The following is a 27,256-nucleotide window of genomic DNA, read 5'->3' as shown; positions in this document are numbered from 1 at the left end:
GGGTCCTGAATCGCGGGAAGCAGATGGCTGCCCCTCTTTCCTCGAAAAGAGAGACAAACGAGAGCGGAGCTTTTGCCCTTGGAAAAAACGCTCGCAGTGCACGCCGATTGCCCCCTCAGAGACATCGCATGCGTGCTCTTTGCCCAAACAAACAACGCATAGATCGTGTGTGTCATCAGATGTTAAACAACGTCAACACGGATGCACACATCCTTAAATGCTTTGCTAGTGCTCGCCATAATGAGATAAATAGAGATCGCTCTTACCACAGAAATGCACGCTTCAAACAAAACAGTCAATGAAGACGAAGAAGAGAATAATGTGTGCTCCCGGCGCCTATTTTAAAGTCGCACTGGTAGTGACGTCATGGCTGTCGCCGGCCAACGAGTTGGTATTTTTTCAATGTATGCTTCAGACACGGGTCACGATGAGGCATTCCCCATAGCGACCCCTAGAGGACGCAGTGTCTCGTTCCCTACTCAGGGAACCATGGTTACATAAGTAACCTGAGACGTTCCCTTGCTGGAGGATGTGTACTTTGTGTAGAAAATATACCACTCATCTTTATAGTCTTCTATAATATTTCCTACTCCAATGTGTGTCTCTTGTAAGAAAACGTCAGCATTTTGTAGTTCTTGAAATTTCTGATCTCTTTGTCGTTTAAGTCCGTTAACATTCCACGTGATGAAGTTTATGGTCTGTGAAGCCATTGACAGATCTGCTCTCACAGACCAAAGGTCCTCAGCTTAGTAAGTTCCCTGCCAAAACAAAAAGTAACAAATAGGATAGGAACTTTTTATTTTTATTTTCTTTACTAATTTTACTTATTCTAAGGTTTACATTTAATCAGTTCATGCATTTCTTGGGAATTGAACCCATAACCTTTGTTCCAAGTACCATGGCGGTTGACACATGCGCTCTATAAAGCTTCATGTTTGAACAGTGTAGCGTCTGGACCACTCAAACACACAAAATATATTTTGTTAGCTAGATTTCACAAATACTCTGTAACACCCCAGGAAGCCGAACAGGCCCCTGGTTCCATGGTAACCCTGACACCCGATACATTTACGACCTTGTGGAATGTGAGCAGAGACTCTCAGCTGCACTTTCCAGAAGCAAGAGGCACAAATGCACAGTAGAAATGGACTTTTCTACTAATTAATTCATAGGAAAACCTTCATGGTGTATGTTGTCTTTGATATTTTAGACTATTTTAGGCATGCTTATGAGGGAACCCATTACTGTCATCCTTTCACTATATGTAATCCTACCTTGTTTAGTATCTATGAATTCGCCTTCATATGATCGAAACAAGCGTGTATATTATATGTTGGTACATATGCAATATATATTAGGGTCCTGAGAATCTTTAGTAATTTCGATTCAAGTCCATTTGCAAATTTTAAAGGCCCCGCTCCAGGGACCCACCCAGTCGGTGGTTTGTTTTTAATTCTGAGAGGATGTGAGAAGAAATGTTTATGTAGTTAATAAAACCTTACTTGTATCACACTTGACGTGGTTCATTGTTTGCTTATAACTGGAGTCACTTAATCATGCAGATTTATGCTACAAGCTTTTGTAGAATTGTACAGTAAGAAAGTTATTTCCCTTAACCAGGAAATTAACGTTCTTAGAATTGATAAGACAGTTGACCCTGAGAGGTCAGCTCAATATCTACAGTGGATCTAAAATATTCATAATTAATTATAACTAGTTATGGTTAATTATTCATATTTCCCATGAGCTGATTCGTTACAACAGCATCTGCTCTATTTTCTCTATTTTTCTCTAGAAGGTATGAGGGATAAAATGTCCTTGTACTCTTTTAAATTAAAGCTCTCTCATAAACACATGAGTGGGGCCCCCCCAAAAGGGATGTTTGTTTTGGTTAATTTTCCTGACAATCGTTAACCAATCATTAACCATTAACTGTTAACAAAATTATAATGTTAAATTCGATTTAAACTAAATTATAATGGATAAGTGTGTATGACACATTAAAATATGCGTACAGTGCACTACACCCTCTACACCCAGTGGACTCTTGTGTACACGTAAAAACCGAAGTATACTTTGGCCTTAAAAGTGAAGTGGTGTCACTGTCGGCTGGCTTACATCCATACTAGTGAGGAAAAGCCTAGATTTTGAACACATAAGTGATGAAAAAGATAACTGTGGAGCTTATGTTGTGTTGAAATGTAAACTGAAATGTCAGCCGTACACTCTGGTTAGTGTTTACAACCATCACACAGACACAAAAACCCTTGATAAACTTTCAAGTTACCTGCAGTCAATGACCACAGGGCTGCTGGGGATCGGTGGAGATTTCAACACAGTTCTCAATAGATTTATTGACAAAAAATGGAACAAGATTACAAACAGTACTCATAGCAAATTGCTTTTATTTGTGGAGAAGTTCATGAAATCTCTTGAGAAGAACCCCATTAAGCAGGATTATACATATTACATAAAAGACTCTCCTGTGTCCAGACTGGATTACTTCTTTGTTCCGGAAGAATGTATGTGGCATGTCAGAAGTTGTGAAATAAGAGACTCAGAGATGAATGAAAACAAAGACCATCAGCCTGTGTCTTTAGAGACAAACATTCCTGCAATACCTTTTCAGAAAGATCGCCAGATACAAGCAGTCTTCCAATGGCTGAATTTAAAAAAGCATCTTTTGACACATGAGACGGGTTCATCACTGGATGAAGAATGCTCACATGCAGTCAGTGAGGTTGACATTATGTCAGCTGTAAATTCTCTTCAAGTGTCAGACACACTGAGACCAGACGACATCCCAGTTTCCTTCTATAAAGACAACATTCAGGATCTAATTCAATATATAAAGATGCTCTATGACAGAATCCACAGCGGTGCATTTAACTGCTCTGAGAAACACTTTAATGAAACTGTGAAAAGTCCACATGACAATAGTCAACACTTCTTTAACGTGGACTTCCTCATCATTGCAACTATTCTGGCAAGAAGTCTGGAAGACGTCATGGAGTCTCTTCCAAAGGGGCGAATACCAAAAGATTCAGCTACTGTCATGATCATTCCCAAAACACATTATGCTTTAATAAGTTTAAGTCATATTAAAGATGAGCTGGAGCAGCAAAAACGTTTAAACCAAACTCTGAGCCAGGATCTTCTCATTATAGAAAACCTCCTCAATGATGCAAAAGAAGATTTTTCAGTTGAGAAATACAAAGTGCTGCATCAGGGTTGCCCTTTGACTCCAGGACTCATTACACTTGCTCTGAAAAGCACAGTTATTTGACCATTTAGAAAACTTTGGGGGTTTTATTTTCAAACAAAGTGTGATAGTGTTTGCTTTCAACCTGAGGACCTAGATATGGTCAAAGCTACTGTGGAGAACAGTACTAGTGAATATATTATCCAGAGGAAATGGTGAACTGCTACAATTAAACTGCTTAGGAAACAATTGTAAGGATGAGGAAGGATGAATGGGACATGGAGACATTTCTGAATAACGAAGAAGAATCAGCAGAAAATTGCTCTCAAGTAGATGAAAGGGATGATGGGATTGAATATAAGTCTAAAATCGATGAGGAAGATGAATCAATGGATGTTGATGTAAGGTGAGGTTAATGAAAAAGGACATAGATATTTGGACAGAGAAACCTGAAGTAGTCTGAGCACATGGGTTAAAATCTTTGCTAAATTCTGACCTTTCCCATATACATAATAGCATATGCTTTAAACAAACCTTGATGCAGGTTAGGAAATACACTCATTCCAAAGTGACTTGCAGTTCTTGTGTTTTGTTCAGGAGAAAAAGTGATGAGCTGGAGCAGAGAAATTCCCTAATGTTCCCTTATTAAAGAGACTCACCCAGTTGTTTTTCAATATATATTATTAGTAGCATTATGAGACAAACTGTACATAACTGATTCTGCTTTAACACAATCTGTATTGTATAAAGCCCTACAGAAATAAAGTTGACTTGACTTGTTCTAATCTAAATTTACATAAGGAAACACATATGTAGTATCTGCTGATTTGCGACAGTAGCTCTGTACATATTTTTGAGGACCATAATTAGTGAAACTGCACATTGTTTAATTCGTGCTTTAATTTTTTTTTTTTATTATTTGTTTTATAGATCAGCCATTTCTGGAGCCTCAAAAGAAGAGATGGAAACATTTCATGGGATGAAGAAGAATACACCTCCACTGCTTCCTTTCCCATCACAATCTAGAACTTGCTCTGATGGTGAGACAATTAATTTTGTTATAATCAGAACAAAAAAAGTTCTTAAAAGTTCTTATAAATTATCATCTTTAATATGTTCTTTCCCCTCCAGGACTTTCCATTGACCCTACAATGGTTAGCCAAGGTATACGTGACTGGTACTGGCCGCTTGTGAAAAGTGTGACGATCAAGATACCAGACTGTCGTGAACTCCTGGAACACATTGCGCTTCTTGATCTTCCTGGGACTGGAGACTGCAACAAGATTAGAGATGACCTGTGGAAATCTGTAAATATATTTCTACACTCTTTTCAAAGGAACATCTTGCCATATACATTGTAGAACCACACAATAAATCTATTGTGCCACTATGAACCATAACTATGTCTACTAATCAGGGCCGGCGCTACCTATAGGCGGAGCAGGCAATAGCTTGTTTGCAATCACACAATTTTTTTCTCGCAATTCCGAGATTATATCTCACAATTCTGATAAGAAAAATCAACTACTCATTCTCTCTTTTCCCCTCGGCTCTGAATCATCTGAATCTGAGTTTATAATCCCACCCTTCTGCCTTTTTTCCCTCAGAATTGACAAACTCGCAATTGTTCAGTTAAATTCAGTTATAAAGTCTGAACTAGGAGATATAAACTTGCATTTGTGAGAACAAAAATCAGAAGTGATTAGGTTAATGTTATAGGTTTAAATAGTAGTCTATTTTATTCTGTAACTGCAGGGCTAATACAATATGTCCCCCATGAACTGCATATGTGAATATTATGTAGTCCTATGTATTATTTCATCCCTATGCCCTAAACCAGGGTTCCTCAAATCTTGCCCTGGAGGTCCAATGCGCTGCAGAGTTTAGCTCCAACCCTGATCAAACTCAGCTACCTGTGATTTTCTAATGATCTTGAAGACGCTGATTAGCTTGCTCAGGTGTGTTTGATTAGGGTTAGAGCTAAACTCTGCAGGAAAGTGGATCTCGTGGGCCAGATTTGAGGATTCCTGCCCTAAACCCTTCATAGGGTTTACTCTCCGAAGTGAGAGCTTTAAAGGGATGAAGGGTGTAGGGGTAAAAAAAAAACTTTTTTTTTTGGAATGCACTTCTGCATCATGTTAACGAGACGATCAGGAGGTGCCTTCGTCGCACATTTTGTACGCTGGTTGACCCCCAATCATCTTTTACGTTAAATATAATGTATATTTGTATATGTAATGTAATGTAATAAGTATTTGTATTTTTTTTTGGAATGCACTTCTGCATCATGTTAACGAGACGATCAGGAGGTGCCTTCGTCGCACATTTTGTACGCTGGTTGACCCCCAATCATCTTTTACGTTAAATATAATGTATATTTGTATATGTAATGTAATGTAATAAGTATTTGTAATGTATTTGAAACATTTGAATGGACTGATAAAGGTAGCTGTAAAGTATTTTTGTTGATGTACAATGTCGTTTTGACCATAATAATGTACCAAATCTAACTCGTATAATATTACAGTAGTATCGAAAAATACTATACATACATTTATAGGTGAAGTTGAACTCTGTGACGCCAAACAACTTCCCTGTGCAAAGGATCATGGGGGCCTGAAGTGCCCATCAGTTGTACCCTTCAAAAACTCTTCATTCTGAAGGGCCCTTTGAAGTTGCCAGTTTTGAGCACTTCAGTTTGGAATGACCCTTCAGTATGGCGGCCATGATTGTTTTCACTCTGAAGTGCCCTTCGGAGGGCGATATATCCCGTTTGGAACGCACTGTATCTAGTCCACCAGTAAAGACAGGCAGCGAAATACTAGCCTCATTGTTCATTGGATTTAATAAACCAGTTTGGTGTTTGCAAACAGTGATGACATTTTCTGTGGGCGGAGCCTATCTGGTGGCAGAAATAACAGGTTTAAAGTAGCGGTCTATGGAAGCCATAGAATAAATAATTTAAAAAAAGGTAATTTTGAGTTTGTATTTCAAAATTCTGACTTTTTTCTCGCAATTCCGAGATCATATTTTACAATTCTGATAAGAAAAGGCAGCTGTGACGTTTACTCCAAATTGGTCTATTGAATTGTCACTCACCTGCAATTAAACCAATATGTTGCCGTTTCAAAGCGGGTCCCGCTTCTGAATGTTTGCCTGCCGTAACGAACCGTAATAAACACCGGTTTATTACGAGTTTAAAAGAGCACGAGCACCATTGACGCGCCCAGATGCGATGCTCTGAATTTGCGCATACAATGTATAGGTGCGTTCGACTACCGCTACAGATGGCAGTCAACGAGAGTAGCCGCTTGCAGTCGGGGGCAGAGGTGAAAACGAAGCCGGACGGTGTTTGCGTACTCTATCACAGATGAAGTGAGTTAAATGCAATATTTGTCAAATACACAGACGTTTCAGAAACGTATTCATGAGCAACAGAAACACTTTTTATATACTGCTTAATACAGCACCATCTGTTCAAGAATAACTTGACTCAATATAACATTGCGACTACAGTAAAAAAGCTTTTACTGTTCTAAAATTTATGAGCAGTATTGGATTTGAAGATGTTAGAAACACAGGTCATTGTTGTCATGTGGTGAATTTGGCCAATCCTGAAGTCATCAGCCTCCTGCAGTCCCTCTGAAAAAGCTGCGCCAGCTGAGTCAGCTATCGAAACAATATCGCGGTACTTTGATGCCACACGTGACAGTGACGTAGCGTCGGCGCCGGTTCAAGTCAGGACAAAATTTCTAACCGGCATGCACTGCTTCAAGTCAGCCGCCGATCGGATTGCGCGGCGCCGCATGAAGTCGAACGCACCTAATGACATCGCGTCGGGAGCTGACTAGCAAAATGGCTACAATTTTTTTTTATTGCTTGAAGAACATAAATACCAAATAAATAACAGTAAGAAAAAATCTTAATACAATTCAAAGAAGTCCAAATAGCACCATAACAAAAAATACATGGATAAACAAACTAAACATAACAGGAAAAGTAAGAAAGAAAAACAAATTAACAAGAGCATTAACAGAGAACTGACCAGAGATTATGTCAATAAAGCAAAGGGAGTTTTGTCCTTGATCCAAAGCGGCCAGCTGGATCCAGACAAGAAAACGGTATGAGTCAGAATTAGAATCTTCAGAATGCTGCCATTGTGTATTATTCTGTAATTCACTGCTGTTGTATGGATGTGTTTTAGATTGAAATGAAAATCAACATCCGCATCAAATTTGAGAAGAACCTAATGAAGTCACTTATTGAACTGGACAAATATTTTGACAGCATTTATAATGATCTGGAGCAGCATCTCTCAAAGGGAGTGGACGAATCAGTGCAATTATGTGTTGCTTCCACAAAGGCACTGATAGCACCTGTGAGTGTGATTCAAATGTTTTGCATATCACCATTTTCTTGTCCTTGTAACAGTTTTTTTGTTTTGTTTTTTTGTTATTCAGAATAAAGATGGAAGGGGGTTCCATAAAATCCTTGGAGCATTGTGCAAGAACTACGGATGCTATTGGTCCAAAAATTGGGATGTAGTTCTAGACCTGAACAAAACATTGGCCAAACATTTGCACAAATGCATTGATGATGATTTCTGTCAAATTTTTCCGTAAGTTATGTTTTATCATTCCTTTTCTAGTCTCCCTTTGTGTAGTTTAGAATAAAATGCAATAAACTATGTATAATGCTTGTTGTTGATTTTTACTGGATTAACGTGATCAAGTTAAGTTTTTATGTTTAAGTACTTTTAAAAAACATTGTTGTTAATTATATTGTTGGCATTTTGTTTACAAATTATTAACGTTACATTGGAGCACAAACTGGAGCAAAGCTTGTAAACATGGACCAACTGTAGATTGCATGTAGAGCAGTAAACCAGGAAATGAGACAGATGCCTAGGAAGATTCTGATTGGGTTTAGTTTTGTTGTGGCAGATAATGTGTGCTCAATTAATTTGAGGCCAAATGTTTTGTCAAGGGAGCAACATCCTTATGTTGTCGCACATGACATCCGTGCAGGACCCAAAATATGAGTGGGTTTGAACTGGTTTTCCTTCTGGTGATGGGTCATTTAGGCCAGCCACATACACTCTGTAAAGGAAAAATAAATGATTTGCTCACCTCCCAAGTGCTTTCTGGTCTGAATCTTTCGTTAATTTGTCATATGACAGCAGCATATGTTAAACAATAGCAATATAAAGCAAACTTTGTGTGTTTGGTAATTTGGCCTTTCCCATCACTATTTCCTTCCAGTAATTCTCAGATTATATATCAAGAATTACAACTATATTCTGTTCAACTAATGTTTTTAAAATAAACTCAAAAATGATTTTTTTTTTGCTGCAGCGTGACTGGGAAAACAGGGAAGTCAATGCAGGAACAGATTGATAAATTCAGTATCATCCAGAGTGACTCTGCTTACCCCAGCTCTGACATACTACATTACATTCATAACTTCATCAAAATCGAGGTGAGTTCAGCTGTCCTCTTGGGGACACTAATGGGTCACACTCTGCCCCTAATCCGCCATGTCTGTCGTCTGTTGAAGTCTATTGGTGCTTTTCCACTGCCTGGTACGGCTCGCTTTTGGGCGGGTTTCACTACAGTATTTAGTACCCGGTACTTTTTTTAGCACCACCTCAGTTGAGGTTCTAAGCGAGCCGTATCAATACTAAAATGTGACGTGTAAACACTGCAGATCACTGATCGGTCAGAGAGACACCAAGCCCACTAGATTTAAACAGTCAGCAACAGCCACCACAGTATCATTTGTTCACACAACTTTTTTAAACGACCGTCGCATGCAACTTGAAAAAATAAATGGCTGTATTGTGGTCAGACGAGGTGGTGGCACAACTATAACGATCAGTCTATAATCCCACCCACTTTGAAGCGGTGCTAAACTGCCATGTAAAAGCAAATCGAGCCAAAGTAAAGCGAGCCGGGCTGTGCCACACAGTGGAAAAGCACCACATGTGAATCCTCATTCCTCATAATTAAGCAGGCTGTTTTTATAAACCAGTAATCACTGAAATACACCAAACAAACTTTTAATGTAGGACTGGAATAAGCAGGGACTTAATGTTTCTAGATTTATCTGACTGTTTTATGTATTTCCCCTTTTGAAAGGAAACCAAACTGAAGGCAGCGCTCAACAGAGACATTGTTGACATGAAGATGGACATCTACTCATCAATAAAAATAACCATTTTGAATCAAATGGCTTCTTGCTATCAGCGTAAACTAGCATTAAGAGTTACAATTAATCACCAATTATTTTAATGTAGATTGTTTACTGCATAAAAGAAAAGCCACTCGGCATGTCACAAAATACATTTAATTCATAAAACGCACATCCAAGAATTGATTTATTTCCTTGCTCTGAGGTGTCTCTATGAGAAAGAAAATGAATGAACACTGAGTATTGTTTATTTTAGAAGCTGCAGCTGTGACAGGAACAGGATCCATGAAGATAAAGCAAGATCTGTTAATATCCACAGTCGATAATGTAAAACAAGACATGTTCAACAAAGCAAAAATGGAAGTGTTACAAAGGTTTAATAACTTAAAGGTACTGATCTCACATTCATTAAGATCATCTATTCAGCTGTACAATGACTAAAGTCAAATGGAATCTTCTCGTTTCTTTGTAAAGCTGGACATAAAGAGTGCTCTTGAACATGAACTACAGGAAGCAATAGAACGCTCACAATCACAAACCGGCAAAAAGACACGGATGGGTAAAGATGTCACCACAGAAAAGTTCAAATAAACAACCTTTTGCAATGTCAAGTATTGACTGCTTAATTTCAGTCGTTGCCTCAAGTAATATCTTGTTACGTATCTCTTCTAGATGTCTCCAGAGAGATTGAACAGCTGGAGAGACTTCTAGACCAACTGTCTGACTGATGCTCAACAAACAATAAGAAGCCCAAGAGAAACAGCACAAATCACGAAAGAAGCATAACAATTGTGTAACACATTTTCAGTCAATGTTTTCTTTAGTTTTACAACAAATATTTTTTATTAAGATGTATTTGTGTTGTTGTTGTTTTTTCCTATGTTTATTTGGTGGAAGATTAATTTTCATAAAATTTCTGAACTTTGGGTTTTATTTTAGGGTTGCATGATACACAAACTGTATACTGGTTTGTTGTTTTTATTATAACTGTTTTATAGCAAAACATGGAAAGTACATTTAAAAACATAGCTGTCAAATTTTCAAGAACCTTAATACATTTCTGTCAGGACCAAATGATTGACACTTGGCATACAGTTTGGAGTGGCGGTATGGTTCTGTTCTGGGTAAAAACTCCCTGCCAATCCATGCAGCTTGTCATGAATGAGAGGGGAGAGCAGCAATAACCCCCGTAGGGTTAACAGAACAGAACCAAATGTAGCATATAACATTAATGTTCTTAATGACATTTTAGTGTGACATTATTTAAGATAAAAGGAGTTTGATTCAGGAAACAAGGAATATCAGAAAGCCAAGTATTGACTGTGACAAGAGGAGTTGGGGATGGAGAGGGGTAATTTGCTTCTGAGCAACTGATAAAGCTCCTGAATAATACTGAATAGACCTCATATAGGAATGCCACGATAGGCATGTATTCATAGATGATTGTTTACACTTTCAGTGTATATAGTGCATATTTAAAGGGGTCATGTGATGCGATTTCAAGTTTTCCTTTCTCTTTGGAGTGTTACAAGCTGTTTGTGAATAGATAAGATCCCTAAAGTTGCAAAGACTAAAGTCTCAAAACCAAAGAGATCTTTATAAAAGTTAAGACTCGTCCACGCCCTCCTAAAACACCTCATTTAAACACGCCCCCACATGTCTACGTCACGATGTGGGTAGATTTACATAACGCAGCCCAAATGTTCATGAAAAGAAAGGCGGCGCAACTTTATTGTTGCTGCCGCCGCCATGCTGTGAAGACGCTGTGTGTTTCGTTGCGAAAGCGAAAATACTTTGTTTGGCCTTCCAAAAGAGGACACGACTAGAAATCAGTGGTTAAGTTGTATTTACAACACTGTTCCAGAACACTTCAACCCAAATATTCAGATGTGTCCAGTGCATTTTATGGAGGACTGTTTACTGATCCTGGGAGAGTAGACTACAATGCCGGCTGTTCTGACTCACAGTCTGTAAGTACGTTTTCATATTTAAAGAATTTGCCACTGATGATTCAAACGTGAGTTTTGAGCAGTGTAGGGGAGCATTTGTTGTTTGTCATTTCTCCGATCACAAATGCAGACATGGTTTTATGTTTACGCGGTGCGATGCAATGCAAAGCGTAAAATGGCAGTATGAGTCATTATAATCTGTAATTATGTCCCCACTGGATGAAACAAATGCCGGATATATATCCACATATATGTGAAAAATAATGTTTTTTGAACCGTAAAACGCATAAACACATTTCATTACACCAAATACACAAAATAATGTTATTTTTAGCAACATCATATGACCCCTTTATTAAGGTAACAATGCAATACATAATATCCTATTATTAATATTAATAATATGACTATATCTGTAGTCAGTATTGATTGAATAGGAGGGGGGGGGGTTTAAACAACTTTTTAATCATCAAAAAATCCTGAAAAAAGTATCACAGGTTTTAAAATAAATGTTAAGCAGCACAACTGTTTCTAACATTGATAATAAATCAGCAAATTAGAATGATTTCTGAATGATCACGTGACACTGAAGACTGGAGTAATGACTGATCACAGGAATAGATTATATTTTAAAGTGTAGTAAAATAGAAATCCATTATTTTAAATTGTAATATTTCACAATATTAGCGTTTTTTCCCCCCTGTATTTTTGATTACATAAATCCAGACTTGATGTCCAAACTTTTGACTGGTATAAATAAATTTTTTTAATCATCAAAAAATCCTGAAAAAAGTATCACAGGTTTTAAAATAAATGTTAAGCAGCACAACTGTTTCTAACATTGATAATAAATCAGCAAATTAGAATGATTTCTGAATGATCACGCGACACTGAAGACTGGAGTAATGACTGATCACAGGAATAGATTATATTTTAAAATGTAGTAAAATAGAAATCCATTATTTTAAATTGTAATATTTCACAATATTAGCGTTTTTTCCCCCCTGTATTTTTGATTACATAAATCCAGACTTGATGTCCAAACTTTTGACTGGTATAAATAAATTTAAAATGAACTGTTGTATAAATAAAAAGGTTAGGAATCATATTTGTTTCACGTGCTTTTTATTGGGGGTGGGGGGCCTACAAATGTCTAGAACCGGTCCTGCATTTAGATGTCTTTTTCCAAACTGACTTACAAATTAAGAACATTACAAGCAATCCCACAATTACTGACCATTCCATCCATGCATTACAATGCATAAGCCTTTTTTAAGGTCTAAAAAAAATCACTCTCGATGGAGCTTTGAACTACCACTTGGAAGTATATTCACCTTATTTTGCAACACAGAAGTCAGCAATTTTCTGTGAATGTGCAAAACTTAAGATTCACAAGCTGTTATATGTAATGCATTAGGTATTATGACAATACACTAAAATAATATAAATACCAGTTTGCAATATCAAGCAACATAAGCTGTTATGTACAACTAAAATTAACTGGAAGAGAAGCCTCGCAGATTCAAGTTACACTGGCTGTGCATTGAGATAAATGCAAAGAAGTAAATCTTGCTTTCTTTCTAATCACGGTCTGGTGTTGAAGCCAAAGTGATAAGCTGAAACAGTTTTATTATACATAAGTACAGTATTATACATATTATTGTGAGAGGCTTTGTAAAACATTTTTGAGAAAACAGGTTCAGCTGCTTACTAGAACTGGTGACACGGATATTGGTACAAACAGCATTGTTAATACTTTAAAGGGAGAAAAATGAAGTATTTATTTTCAATAGGTGTACTTTGTAAAGCAATTTCCAATGCTGCTAGACCTTTCGGAGTCAATTCACCAATGCGAAAATTCATCAAGTGAAGCTCATATACAGAATCGTTGTAACACAAGCTTGATAAGGAATAATAATAATATATACAGGTGCAGTAGGAAATCACACACAGTCCTATCTCAGTTAAGGCAGAGATCAAGCACAGTGATGATAATCTGACCCACAGAATAGTCAATAAACAGAAGTCAAAAGCAGCACAAATGATATTGACACCAACTGATCTCGGGTGCACCCAGCATCTCTCAGACTCAGACATCTTCAGATTGGGTTCAGTTTTCAGAATTCCATTACTTTGTGGGTCTGGAGTCACTGGGATTGAGGTAGAGGACGTCGGAAAAGCAAGATATGCGGTTCTATAAAGAAAAGAAATCATGAACATGGATATCAACAACAGTGACAACAGTAGAGATGGCACATATTTGGCCGATTTTCTGACATCCTAGCAAACACGCACATACCGGGCTGATGGATCATGTAATGTACCCATCCTTGACTCTGCTGAACACCCAGATTCCTCCATTCTGTCTCTGACATCAGATGGGTCTTGGGAACTCTTTTAGCAATGTCCTTGGGAAGCACGACATGCCTGAAAATGAATGGAAAACAAAACTCTCATTATAAATATCTGCAGATGACGTCCTTTTATCAAGCTCAAGAAAAAAATACTAAAGTATCATGTTTCTACTTTTTCTAACCTTATGAAAATTGAATGTGAACTAAATTGAAACTTCTTTTTTTTTTTTTGATACAACAGATTATTGTTATTTGTACATGTAAGTTAGCACTGCGGTCTCAGGCACTCCAAAACATAAAAACTGAAAACATTAATTGTAAACTGTACAGATGGGTTGAATATTTGCCTACCTGTACTCGAATTTGTCGTCGTCATATTTGTCAGAGTAATAAATCTGCTTGTGGGACATAGCGTGTTGTTGTTCTGGATGAAAAACATATGAAATAACTGCTATATCATAAACATTCAGTTACATCGTTTATGTATAGTAAATTTATACTTGTTCTGACGTAAATAAAGGACAATGGTAGATATCAGATTTACTTCTCAATAAATGCAGAGGGATTTTATTAATACAGGTTTCAGATTGTTCCCTCCAATGCTGGCTAACGTTAGCCACTCTAGCTAACGAGAGATTAAGGTAATTCAACGTTTATTCTAGATTAGTATATCCATGCATGGTACTTACTGTTTATTCTTTCTTGTAAATGTAATAATTGTGGCGATTACTTAATCAAAAAAAAGTGTGAAAACTATTTTTCCCAAACGCAATCTGCAAAAACAGCCACTGTTTACGTTTTCCTGGCGCTTGAACTTCCCTCTCAGCGAGTTCGAAGCCCGCCCATAAACATTCGAATCTTCACAAGCGCTTTCTGATTGGACAAGATGCGACGACGTCACTAAAAACGGTCACCCCGTTACGTTTCGCAAATAAAAGTCCCTATGGTCACTTCCAGAGCTGTGGACATTTACGAAGGCTTAACTTCCTCTTTTTAAGCTGAACGTATGTATTGTCTGAATGAATTCTGAATGAAAGGCTTAACACTTTATTTTTTGTATACCCTAAATTTAGATTTATTTGAGATATTGTATTGAACTGCATTTACTATGTCTCTTGCACCGTTGTAATACCGACAAACAAATGAAAATATCACAAATTAATACACGAATAATGCTAGTAAACACTCAGTTGTGCACGTCGTCACTGAGCTCTAGAGGGCACTAAGACCTAATCTATGAAAATATCAGACGAGATCAATTTTATATTATTGTATTGCTTTTCAAGTGAATTCGAATGGCGTTTGTTTCTGCTTTCTGCACATTTCAATGCAATTGGTCCTGAGCTTCTCAATAATAATCATTGTCTTATTATTTGACCATTAAGATATTTCTCCTCTTAAAATAACAAGAAACGGGTGATATACGAAATAAAGATTTATATTTTGTACTAAATGCACTTGTATCTGTCTATCTGCGCAGGAGCCCAACGATTCACAATAATCATGATTAACAATTTGACTTTGCTGTACAGTATTCGTGGATATTTCACTTTCATATTGGTACCCAATCTATCGATTCAATTATTGATTTATCTGAGTTGTCTGTATTTTTGTGGATGCAACTGTGCAATAATACTTTGCAATACATATAGTAACATTCTGGGCTTTGGGGTATGTAAAAATCATACTATTTTTATTCTAATCACGGCCTACGCCAAATAAACCTAAAGACGGTGAAATATGAGATCCTGGAAGGATGTAAATAAACAACAACTGTGCATCCATAAAATACAATGACAGTGGTTGTTTTTTTTTTTCTCGAGTTTAAAATAAAATGCTTAAATATCACCAGACCTATACATGCAAGCATAACAATATTACCGAGGAAGACTGAAAATCGTTTTCCTGTCCGTTATTATTATCGTTATCTGCCAAGACCTGGCCGTACTCGATCGATGACGGGAAGTTAAGGCGCTTCATCTGGAGCGAGGATAGTCGGGAATCTCAAAAAAAAAAAAAAAACAGGTAAACAAAATAATTCCCTGTGCATGAAAATATACAATCTGTAAAATAATACACACGTACATAAAATGCATGATCAAAAGGCATAATGTGGCATCCACGTGAGGTTATTTATAAACAGGTAAATGTTGCCGTGCACATGCAGTGGCCTGCGCTTAAATGACCCTCGCGACGGGGCAGCACGGACCCCGCCGTCATGACAGAACAAAACCAAAAATACACCTCACATATCTGCTTATCCACCCACCAGCTCTGTATTTATCAGTCTAGCAACACTAAAGACACATCTAAGGGACAACATGTGACAGAAGCCCTTTAATCGTACGATTAGCGATTCAGTTTCGATCCACATTTGTAATAGGTCAGCTGCAGGTTTTAGCCGTTCTCAGACCATTGTATTTGTCATATATATTAAATTGATCTCTGTAACATGTGCCCAGTTGTTACTGTATCAATATATTTCTTTATTAGTCGATTATCAATGTCTTATTTCATATTAGAGGGCTTGTTTGGATGATTCCATAGCAGCTTTAGCGTGCTAAACAGGCTCTGTTGCCTTTAAGTGATCCATTGTTAGGCAGAAATTGAATGCTGGATCATAATATTACCTTATATATGTTTAAATGATTGCTTTTTCATATTGCATACGTAAAAATGCATTGCAGTTCAGTCACCAATGCCAAGTTGATACAGAGGCATTATGTGGCTGTTAGCCAAAGCTAACAAAAGCCGTTCGGTGTAATTTGGTGTTGCGTTATACATTTGTGTATATGTTTTGTTGCCGAAGTAAAAGAAAAGAGAAATAGCAGGAAACATGCGGCTAAAATCATTTAGTCAGTTTCACCTCATAGGTACCTCAGCACGAAGCCGTTTCTGTTATGGTTAAAAACTGATAGCTCGAGTACTTGATTTGTTAACTAACTGTGCTTGTGAAAATAAATAAATAAAAATACATTTCATATGTACCTTATTAAACGTATGAAAACAGATGCTATGAGATTTTTTATTTATTTTTTTTAAATATGTTTATAATACATGACTCCCTGCATTAAATATCCAATTAAATCACACCATGATGTGTACAGACAATATTAAAGGATATTATCAATCAATAAATGGGATGAGTCCTGTCTCAATTTCATTTTTAAATAGAAAGTAATGTCAACTTAAAAGGGATAGTTTACCCAAAGTAGAAAGATAGTTCACATTATTTACTCACTCTCATGTCGTGCCAAAGCTGTATGAAAAAAAATAAGATATTTTGAAGAATGAAGAAATGAAGAAAGAATTTTTTTCTGACATGTTATTTGTATGTATTCTAGGATTGAGATCACTGGCCCGGCATGGGGGACATGAAAACCCCCGATTTCGATGACCTGTTGGCAGCATTTGACATTCCTGACATTGATGCCAAAGAGGCTATCCAGTCCACCCCGGATGAGGTGGAGGGGCATCAAGGAGCAGGCGGAGGATCGCTCATAAAGCCTGGTGATGTTTCAGTAGGGGGAAGTTCAGCCTTAAGATCACCCAGCCCATCCACAGATTCTCAGAGCGACCCATCTATTGTGAGCGTGATTGTGAAGAACCGTGTTCGCCCTGAACCCTTTGATGGTAGCGACAGCTCAGTACCAGATCCACTAAACCATAATGGATTTGTGTCGTCCAGTGGGTCAGTGCATATGTCTCAGTCCCGGTGCCAGCCAAATGGGGAGCAGTGGCCCATATGCAGCTCAAAGGCGACTCCAGAGAATGCAGGAGCACTTGAATCTTCCAGCACTTCCAAACAGGGCAGCAACATCTTCAATAAGCTGAAACCCTTGATGGCACAAGGTGCTGGAGACTCCGTTGGAAGGACCAGGAAAATGCAGCTTCTGCAACAGCAACATATTCAGCAGGAGATGAACCTAGAAGGTGCGGACCAGGCAAAAGCCCCTGCGATTCCTAGTGGGACAAGTGGAGCAGCATCTCCTTTCTTTCCCCCACCTAAACCACTTCTTTCCACTCCCTCCACAGCTTCGTCCTCCTCACCATCATCATCCTCTCCCTCGGTTGGTTCCCGTGTTTCTGGGGCCGTGGCATCTTCTCCGCTCGCTACATCTCTAACGGAGCCATTTAACGGATCACCACGTCTTAGTTCGTCGGCTTTCAGACGTGTAGATTCAGATGAGGAGGATTCAGATCCTGATTCCAGAGGATCTCTGGTCATCCACGAGAGTCCGGACTCTCCCACACCTCCGAAACTATCACGTCGACTGAGGTCACCTCCAGAAAATTCACAGTCTCCTTCTCTCCCTCCTTCAACGTCCATATCTCCCAGCACTTACCCCAAACCAGGCGACATTTCCTTGGCATCACCTGCTTCACCGCGAGCTCAACAGAACTGGCTTTCCGCACCAGTCCAAACAGGAACCGGAAAGAGTTTACCCCAAGAAGAGCGAAACCCAGAGCATGTGATAGAAGAACGAGACTCACCGGAGAGCCCTGAGCCTGAGACCCCCAAGTCCTCCATGCCAACATCTGCAGTTACCAAAAGATCATGCAGCCCAGCGGTTGCCTCTTCATCACCATCCGCTGCCATTCAAGAAGCTAAAGAGGAAGAAGAGGAGATGGAGGTAGACAAAGGATCAGTGGAGAATGGAAAAGATGCGGCTAATACAGATGGTAAGGATGGCGGGAAAAGAGATGGAGAGAAAATGGAGGTAGATACTGCACAATCCCTTCCAGCAGACGCCGGATCACCGAGCAGTGGTGGCAAAACTGTATCTGGTGGAAATGCTCCTTCCAGACCTCTTAAAGTCCGTATCAAGACCATTAAGACATCTACAGGAGGCATCACACGCACGGTTACCCGAGTAGCAGGTAAAGGAGGCACTGCCAATGCAGGCAAAGATGCAAGTAAAGCCCAAATGGGAAGTCGAGCTGGTCCTGCGAAAGGCACCAAAAAAAATGACGGTCAAGTGGTAAAATGCTCAACCCTACCAGTATCCACTCTAGAAGCCAGTAGTGCCATGCTAGCCGCAGCCAGCAAGGTCCAAAACAAAATGGTCATGCAATCCGATAAAACGAAAATCTCCGCCACAGCGGTGAGCATCACAAAAGCCACCACTTTACCAGTCGCACCAGCCGTCGGCGGTATAAGCGTGCGCCCTACGGTCGGTAAAATAGCCAATGGAGGTACCGTGCCGTGTAAACCAGCGTCTATCGTCAACAGCACTGGTGCTGTTATTTCCCGTAGCCAGTCTAGCCTGGTTGAGGCTTTCAACAAGATTCTGAACAGCAAGAACCTGCTGCCCAGCTACCGTCCGGATCTCTCGACCCCGCCGCCCCCCGAATGGGGTCTTCCTATGCCTGCTACTGGCTACCGCTGCTTGGAGTGCGGAGATGCTTTTGCTTTGGAGCGTAGCCTGGCGCGACACTATGACCGGCGCTCTTTGAGAATAGAGGTGACGTGTAATCACTGCGCAAAGCGGCTGGCTTTCTTCAACAAATGCAGCCTGCTGTTACATGCTCGGGAGCACAAGGAACGAGGCCTGGTCATGCAGTGCTCACATTTGGTTATGAGACCAGTTACAGTGGAGCAGATGATTGGCCAGCAAGACACTACTCCCATTGGTAAGTTTTGCAAAATGCTGTCTTTTTGTCTCAATTTGAATATGATTGTTTCGGCTTAATATTTAAGAATACGTTCAAAGATTTTTAATCAGCTGTATGGTTACTGAAATTAATAAATGAACAATGCATACTCTTTCTCAGTATTACCTGCACCCAGACATCCCAGTTTATTTATAAGAAACAAATCGGTGCTACATGACAAAATAGAGAAGAAGAGCTGTGGCGTTCTCTGTTGCCAAAACACTCATAATGCAATTTTGATTTTGGCATCACACCGCTGTTGAATGCAGAAGTTCAGTTTGTAGTTCTAAGAAAAGCCCTGGAGCTGTCAAAAGCCTGCGACTTTTGTTCAAACTAGGGATGCACCGAAATGAAAATCCTTGGCCGAAGCCGAAACCGAACAAAATTAAACACTGGGCCGAATACCGAATATGGAGTTTTTTCCCCCATGTATTTTGCCCAAAAACAAAATTCACCATTGCATAAATTAAAAAGCCAAAATATGTTTTTTACTGTTTTGTCAAAGAAAAAAAAATCAATTACAAAACAACAATTAAAAAATATTTAACACTGAACATTTTTAACATTCTAGCAGACACTATACCAACAAAGCACAATTTAACTTATTAAATTAATAAGTTAATAAAATAAGAATTTTTGGCCATCAGACCCCTTCTTGAATCAGGCATGTATTTTTTTTTTACTGTACAATTAAAAGCAGCCTTGCTGAGAAGAGACTTCTTTTAAAACATTAGAAAATATTACAGATCCTAATTTGAACACTATGTGTGAATGTTATAATACATGTATTAAAACAGAGCTGTTGTAATGATTATTATCATTATTATTGTCTTACTTTTTATTTTATTTTACAGAACAACAGTAAAATTACAATACTAACATTTATGAATGTTGATAAGAGTTCTTGCTTTTTCTCAACTTTTATTTTGGCGGAAACGCGCAAGAAGACCTCAATGCTTATTTTTGTTGACAACAGATTTATAAATGAGTCTCATTACGAATACGTCACATGCCTTGTAAAAATTCATAAAAATGTGACTGAGCAACGGACGACTGTATCAGCGCAGATTTTCCTCTAGTTCTCATGTGGCACCAATTTCAATTATTTTTACCTTTATTCATAGACAGTCTTGTTTTATTAAATGCCCATCTTGCCAGCGGTGAATTAAGTAGCCTTTTAAATGTTCTTATTCCTCTAGGTATGCTTTCTCCATCACTGTCCTCTACACCTCTGTCATCCTCCACAACCCCGACAGGGGCGACTCCTATACCGTCCACTTCCAGTCCACTGAAGGACTCCCCTTCTCCAGGCACGACTTCAGCCCAGCCCAGCCCTGCACGCCGTGGACCCCAGAGTCCCCAGGCCCTGATGCCGCTGCCCTGCAAGAAAGGCGAAGCCCTGCAATACCACAACTTCAAGTGTCCTGAATGTCAAGCCCAGTTTTCAAGCAAGGCTGAATTAGTGACTCATTTCCAGCAAATTAGAGCTACTCCTAATTCGGTAAGTTGCAACATTTTAAATGTGTTGGAATAAATGCAATGATTTTATTTCTGTTGGTCCATTAGACCAGTATTTCATATATTTTTTTAAATGCCCTGCCAGTAATTTTACTAACCGCACCATAAAAAAAAATTTAACTTTAATTTTAAAGTGTTTTTATCTCTCAGAAATAAATTGTAATAAAAACCACACACAGACACATATATAGATATTTTAATCATGACAACTCTCTGAAGATTTTAGCATGGTGATGGATATGACAATGTTAATGTATTTGGTCTTAGCGGAATAGATCTGCTACGCTGCTGGTGCTGAATTGCTGCTGCTGTTGGTTATTGCTTTAGTTGTAGATTATTGCTGCTGCTGCAAGCAAGTACAGGAACTTGCTACTGCCAATGCATACGGCGATACGGTGCCGTGAGTATTTAAGACATACTGCTGCTGCACAAATAGCATATAAAATAACCCGTAGCAGATCTGTACAGGTGGAGCTGGGGAAGGTGAAGGGTTTCAGAGTAACTCTGAAAGCGCGCTGCAGGAATCTCTAGTGAACGCTAGCCAGCCATATAAATGCAAGGCAGTAAGCTCATTGGCTGCATATGCAGCATGAACCAATCAGCTTGTGCCAAATCGTTTAACTCTCTGAATATCATCAGTTACGTTAACAAAACATCAGTCTGCGCCATCTACAGTTTCATGACTAAACTATATATTTGTTTTATTTAAAAAATGTAATTAATCGGTTTTCTCCAAATATTTTAGTTTGCAATGGTTGCTAGAAATTAACTATAAAATGACTAAATGGAAAATTCATGCACAGACGTTTGTTTAATGCTAATTTGAAAATTGTTGTAAAAAGTACATTTTTGCATTGAATGCTGTTTTTATTGAATGAATTTACATAGTTTTCACAAACATTTTACACATTCATTCTGCTGTTTCTTAAATGATGCCCAGCATCTGTAATGTGTAAGTTTATGTATAAGTAAAAAAATTGCTTTACTAACTCCTTTATGTTGTCCCTCCTGTCTTTCGTTTTCAGACTTGTATGCTTTGCACTCCCCCCATGATGCTGCCTAACTGGTGCAGTGTTTCAGCCCATCAGCGGATCCATAAGCACCGCGCACCCCATGTGTGTCCAGAGTGTGGTGGCACTGCTCGTCAGGCCATGTTTCAAACCCATCTGGAAGAGTCTTGCCTGCACTTTGCCAGACGCATCGGCTACAGGTTCCTGGCCTTTAATTTCCTATCAGTGTTTTGTGATATTGCAGACAGTTTCATTGCTTCGCAGCTGTATTTTATAGGGTATCTGTGAGATTTCCTGCAAGGAAATAGAAGAAATTGCTTAGTTATACTTGCATATGCTCAAATTTGCATCCTTTATTCCAGGTGCTCCAGTTGTCAGGTTGTGTTCGGAGGTTTGAACTCCATCAAGTCCCACATACAAACAGCTCACTGTGAGGTATTTCATAAGTGCCCCAACTGCCCGATGGCCTTCAAATCTGCCCAGAGCGCACAGGGGCACATCACTTCCCAGCATCCCGCCCTCACAGCTGCACAGGCTAAGTAGGTTGACCCATCACACACAGCTTTTCGTGATTAGTGCCTAATATTTAGTTTGAAAAAAACAAACATCCTTTAACTCTGAATATATTATTATATCATTTCTACAGGATGATCTACAAGTGTGTCATGTGTGACACAGTGTTCACCCAGAAACCTTTGCTCTACATGCATTTTGACACTCACCTGGCCAAACAGAAGGTGCATGTGTTCAAATGTCCAGACTGCACTAAACTTTATGCCCAGAAAGGGTCCATGATGGAACACATCAAGGTAAATACCTTATTAATAATAATAGCATTACATTATTAGATAATATAAACAACTTCAATAATAATAAAAACAATTATTATTATTATTATTATTCAGTATATAGAGTGCATTTCAGAATATGAATTGTTTAAGTTTTAAATTAATTAATTGTTATTTTGCCTTTTGTGTTACCCATTCTTTTCTCTTCCCCTAAAGAATGTGGTGTCAGCAAAGGCATACATTAAGATCCTTGGTTTGGCATTTACAAAGTAATTTCTGTGTATCACCTTGTCTAAAGCTCATACCAAGTACAACAGCCACCACAGTGTGAATTGTCACATTTTCCTGTCAGTCACGCTCATGCTTTTAACCAGAGCTGTCTCTCAATATTTCCCATTAGACTGCTCATAGAGGCCTGTCCGTCAAAGCAGAGACTCCACCCACCACCTCATCTCCGGTCTCAGCTCCTGCCAGCAACTCCACCTCTAAGTCCAAACCCACTGAAAACAATTCAGATGAGTTGAGCCAGGGACAGGGGGAGGAGGACGAGGAGGGGGAAGAGGAGGAGGGAGAGCATGAAGGGGAAGAGAGAGACGAGGGAGAAGAGGAGGAGAATGAGGAGGAAGATCAGGCGAGCTCTCCAGAAAGCGGGAGTATGGAGTGGAGGTGCAAGGAGTGCAAGAAACGCTATGCTGAAAGAGAGGACTACATCGATCACATGAAGAACGAACACGGCAAGGTTGGTACTCTTAAAAACATACACAAGTTTATACAAAACATACACATGCTTAGTTTATTAAATTTGTGATATGCCTGTCTTTTTTGCTTTGTTTGTTTGTTTCTCTAGTTAATGAAGAAGTTCCCCTGCAGATTGTGTGAACGTTCCTTCAGTTCAGCCAACAGCCTTCGTCGACATGTCCGAATAATACACGAGGGTGTCAAGAGAGTCTTCCGCTGCCCGTGAGTCCAACATTCATCAACCACAAATTTATTTGATTCTTTCTTTTCCTTTGCTAAAAAGGATTCTTTATTTGTTTAGTTTGCCTTTCTAATTCTGCATATGTTGCTCTCCTCAGGCACTGCTCAGAGGGCAAGCGTACGTTCAGTAGTCGTCTGATTTTGGAGAAGCACATTCGGGTCAGACATGGCATCAGAGCTCGACAAACAACAGACAGACCGGTCAGTTTGAGCACTCCACCTCTTTAGAGTTCAGAGGCATTTGATTATCCACATATTAATTTTAATTTCTTTTCCCAGAATGCTCCAAACACCAGAAAGCGTTCACTTCCGGGTGACGGGGGAGGCAGCTCGTCTGAGCTCGACAACGAGGGCGGAGCTCCACCTGTAGGGGGAGGCACCGATACTGATGACGTCGCAGGAGAGGACGCCAAAAGAACTCGAGCATCTGAGAACCAGCCGCTCGAGCAGGAGGAAGACGACGGCACATTCCGCTGCACACCCTGCGGCTTCACCACACAGGATTGGGAAGAGTTCCAGCGCCACATTCCCGTCCACTGTGACGCGGAGAACTCGCCACAGCAGTGCCTGCAGTGCGGCGCCTGCTTCGCCTCAGCCGGCTCCCTCAGCCGACACAAATTCATCACGCACCGTTTACGCCAAGGTCAGCATGACAATCGTGGCGGAAACGCATCACCTGGCACGTCGTCGCAGGAAGGCTCTCCGTCCTCACCTAAAGCGGGCGAGGAAGGGGAAGGGGGGGTCAGCTGCAGGGTGTGCAGCCGGCGCTTCGACAAGGCTTCGGACCTTAGCACTCATTTCCGCACACATGGCATGGCCTTCATCACGGCGCACAGGACCGACAAGCCCTTGTAGAAACGAGTGAGACAGGACAAGACCAGGACAAGCCGTTACAAAATGGGTCACAGCTTTGGATCATCCAAGACGAGTTTAAGATTAATACATATAACTTGGAAAACTTTGTCGTTATGATTGTAACGTGTTCTGTCTTCCAAAATACAAAGACATTAAAAGTTATTTCCCCCTTTCCTCCCTGTTTGCAACATCCACAGTCTTTTAAATGAATTTACACAAGGTCAAATTGTGTCTGCTCGAAAACTACTTTACATCGAGCTGTTTGGCGTCTGCTGGGTTTTGCGTCAGTCCACAAAAAGCATTTAAGCAAAAAGGGTGCTAGTGAAGGGTTTTTTTTTTTTTTTTTAAATAAAGGAAAACACTGACTTTTAAATGTAACAGTATTGTACAGACATTGTAGTACTGATGTTTATTTATATTGAAGCATTCATCAGTCTTTTGATAATCATTGAACTTTAAGTGAGGTGAAAAAGTTTCATTTGTGCAAGGAGATATACAGCAGACGTTTATTAGGTCAAAGATGGATTGTAAAGTTTAAATAGTCAAAAAAGGTCAATATAAGTTAACATGGATACATTTCAGTCACAGATACACTTGAGCACATTTTATATGTGTATAAATGCAGTACATCAGTTTGTTATGGTTGTTGCATTTGCAAATGTGAATAAGTCTTTGTAGAAGGGTTTTTTTTTTTTTTTTTAAATAAAGGAAAACACTGACTTTTAAATGTAACAGTATTGTACAGACATTGTAGTACTGATGTTTATTTATATTGAAGCATTCATCAGTCTTTTGATAATCATTGAACTTTAAGTGAGGTGAAAAAGTTTCATTTGTGCAAGGAGATATACAGCAGACGTTTATTAGGTCAAAGATGGATTGTAAAGTTTAAATAGTCAAAAAAGGTCAATATAAGTTAACATGGATACATTTCAGTCACAGATACACTTGAGCACATTTTATATGTGTATAAATGCAGTACATCAGTTTGTTATGGTTGTTGCATTTGCAAATGTGAATAAGTCTTTGTATTTTTTTTTTCTCCTTAGCTTATAGTCGATATTGAAATACTACTAGTGAAAGTTTGCATTCGGAGCCTGGTGTAATTTTAACGAGTTCATCTGAATCAGAAATTGGCATTGAGTTTGAAGGATTGCTTGTGTGTTTTATGATGAATTATGTACAAATATGAATGTCGTTTGTGGTTTTTTTTTCTTTGATAAAAGTCTTTTCTATCAGAAAGTTCTGTGCTTGTCAAAAAACACATTTCTTAAAAATAATATTGTGATCGTGTGAATCATCTGTGTGAGTGTGACTTCCTATTCCTCCAGTAATATATGTATATGTCCCACACATAGTCTATAGACAGCCATCTTATTCTGTGATGACTTGCCTGTTTCACTGCCGTACATCTGTGTCAGTTATCTTGCCCTTCTTTATAAATAAAACAGTAAATTGGTACGATACAGATCATGGTGTCCTTAATGATTCATATCCCAGTGCATGCTGGGAACACAAACACTAGTGTAATGCAGTTTCATTATGCAAATATCATTGAATCCAGTGCAATTACTGATGGAAATACTTCTAAAACTCATGAGCGGTGAACATTCTTAGAAACTTAATAGGTAACACTTTACAAAACTTGTTGAAATTATTCATCTTAATGTTAACAAATAAAATAATATAAAGTCTTGCCCCTTCATTAGAGCCAGAACTGAGTACATGATTTTTGCTAACAAAATCTAAATCTAAAGTACTACATTTCTGTTGAATTTACTGAACAGCAATTCAACGGTAGCTAAGACAGTGTATCATGTAGATACTGTGCTACATTATTTTAAACAGAAATTTATTTTAAGACGTCAGAGACCCTGCAAGGTTTTACAAAGTCATTGGTGATATATTTGATCATTAATAAACCTATAAAAAAATCCAAGTTACAAGATATGGAAGATCACCCAGTTCATATGTTAGTGTCAAAGTTTTTTTTTTCTCATGTCAAAGATTAAGCATTACTGCAAAAATGATTTTATAAAAATATATATATATATATATATATATATATATATATACGCGCACACACACACACACACACACACACATTACTTTATATACATATTTCTTCCTAGTTTTTGGTTGGTTCTGTGTCATGGTTACAATGGAACAGAATTCCTAATTGTTTGTATAAAAATATTTTGTTACACATCCACAAATGAATTATTTTGTTCTTTACATTGACAATGCTAAACATTTACTTTGTATATCTACACTGAAATAAAAATGGTGTAGAAACTATTTTCACTCAGAAATTTTAAGTAAATCTCACTAACAATTACAATGAATTGTGTAATCTTGAAGTAGAAAAACTGAAATGGTATTTTCTAGTAAAAGACTAGATCAATAATTTTTTACTTACCACTTCAGAAAAATATTTTTTACAGTGTGTGTGTAGTACAAATACTAATTTAGTTTGTATATAGCATACATTACCATTTAATAGTGTTTTTTAAAGAAATTAATTTTACTGAGCAAGGATGCATGAAATGGACACTAAAGACATTTATGTTATAAAAAATTAAATTTCAAATAAATGCTGTTCTTTTTAACTTTCTGTTCATCAAAGAAACTTGAAAAATATATTAAATTTTCCACTAAAATATTTAGCAGCACAACTGTTTTCAACACTGATCATAATCAGAAATGTTTCTTGAGCAGTAAATCAGCATCACTGAAGACTGGAGTAATGACTGCTGAA

General features: G+C 38.5%; 3 protein-coding genes across 5 annotated transcripts in view; 2 read left to right on the top strand and 1 right to left on the bottom strand.

The window, feature by feature from the left end:
* The window catches only part of LOC107599496 (uncharacterized), a 19,828-nt gene extending 9,584 nt beyond the window's left edge, over positions 1 to 10,244 (top strand). Inside the window, exons 3-10 of one of the 2 annotated variants that reach the window (XM_016291101.1) lie at positions 7,220 to 7,323; positions 7,407 to 7,580; positions 7,663 to 7,820; positions 8,557 to 8,680; positions 9,340 to 9,448; positions 9,648 to 9,781; positions 9,866 to 9,950; positions 10,064 to 10,244. In XM_016291101.1, the coding sequence (XP_016146587.1) occupies positions 7,220 to 7,323; positions 7,407 to 7,580; positions 7,663 to 7,820; positions 8,557 to 8,680; positions 9,340 to 9,448; positions 9,648 to 9,781; positions 9,866 to 9,950; positions 10,064 to 10,119 (944 nt within the window). In that variant the 3' untranslated portion in view covers positions 10,120 to 10,244. The remainder of the gene's footprint in view (positions 1 to 7,219; positions 7,324 to 7,406; positions 7,581 to 7,662; positions 7,821 to 8,556; positions 8,681 to 9,339; positions 9,449 to 9,647; positions 9,782 to 9,865; positions 9,951 to 10,063) is intronic. The other variant, XM_016291102.1, reaches the window with a different exon arrangement.
* A 2,637-nt stretch (positions 10,245 to 12,881) lies between these two features.
* LOC107599584 (cyclin-dependent kinases regulatory subunit 1) lies at positions 12,882 to 14,558 on the bottom strand. The gene is made up of 4 exons (XM_016291223.1): positions 14,384 to 14,558; positions 14,046 to 14,118; positions 13,640 to 13,767; positions 12,882 to 13,534 (listed from the first exon to the last, which is right to left on the bottom strand). Exons 2-4 carry the CDS (start codon positions 14,102 to 14,104, stop codon positions 13,488 to 13,490), a joined length of 234 nt encoding a protein of 77 aa, XP_016146709.1. The 5' UTR covers positions 14,105 to 14,118; positions 14,384 to 14,558; the 3' UTR covers positions 12,882 to 13,487.
* An 88-nt stretch (positions 14,559 to 14,646) lies between these two features.
* znf687b (zinc finger protein 687b) lies at positions 14,647 to 25,142 on the top strand. Of its 2 annotated transcripts, none has more exons than XM_016291099.1 (10): positions 14,647 to 14,698; positions 17,039 to 19,328; positions 20,549 to 20,850; positions 21,893 to 22,077; positions 22,240 to 22,416; positions 22,524 to 22,686; positions 23,066 to 23,404; positions 23,513 to 23,625; positions 23,742 to 23,844; positions 23,923 to 25,142. In XM_016291099.1, exons 2-10 carry the CDS (start codon positions 17,060 to 17,062, stop codon positions 24,496 to 24,498), a joined length of 4,227 nt encoding a protein of 1,408 aa, XP_016146585.1. In that variant the 5' UTR covers positions 14,647 to 14,698; positions 17,039 to 17,059; the 3' UTR covers positions 24,499 to 25,142. The 2 variants fall into 2 exon arrangements, with proteins under 2 accessions (XP_016146585.1, XP_016146584.1); XM_016291098.1 differs by lacking the exon at positions 14,647 to 14,698 and adding an exon at positions 15,593 to 15,719.
* The last annotated feature ends 2,114 nt before the right edge of the window (positions 25,143 to 27,256 follow it).

The sequence above is a fragment of the Sinocyclocheilus grahami genome, unplaced genomic scaffold (assembly GCF_001515645.1).
Source record: "Sinocyclocheilus grahami isolate Dianchi unplaced genomic scaffold, SAMN03320097.WGS_v1.1 scaffold268.1, whole genome shotgun sequence".
NCBI lineage: Eukaryota > Metazoa > Chordata > Actinopteri > Cypriniformes > Cyprinidae > Sinocyclocheilus > Sinocyclocheilus grahami.
Note: the sequence above shows the minus strand (reverse complement) of the source record. Positions and strands in the feature narration are given on the sequence as shown.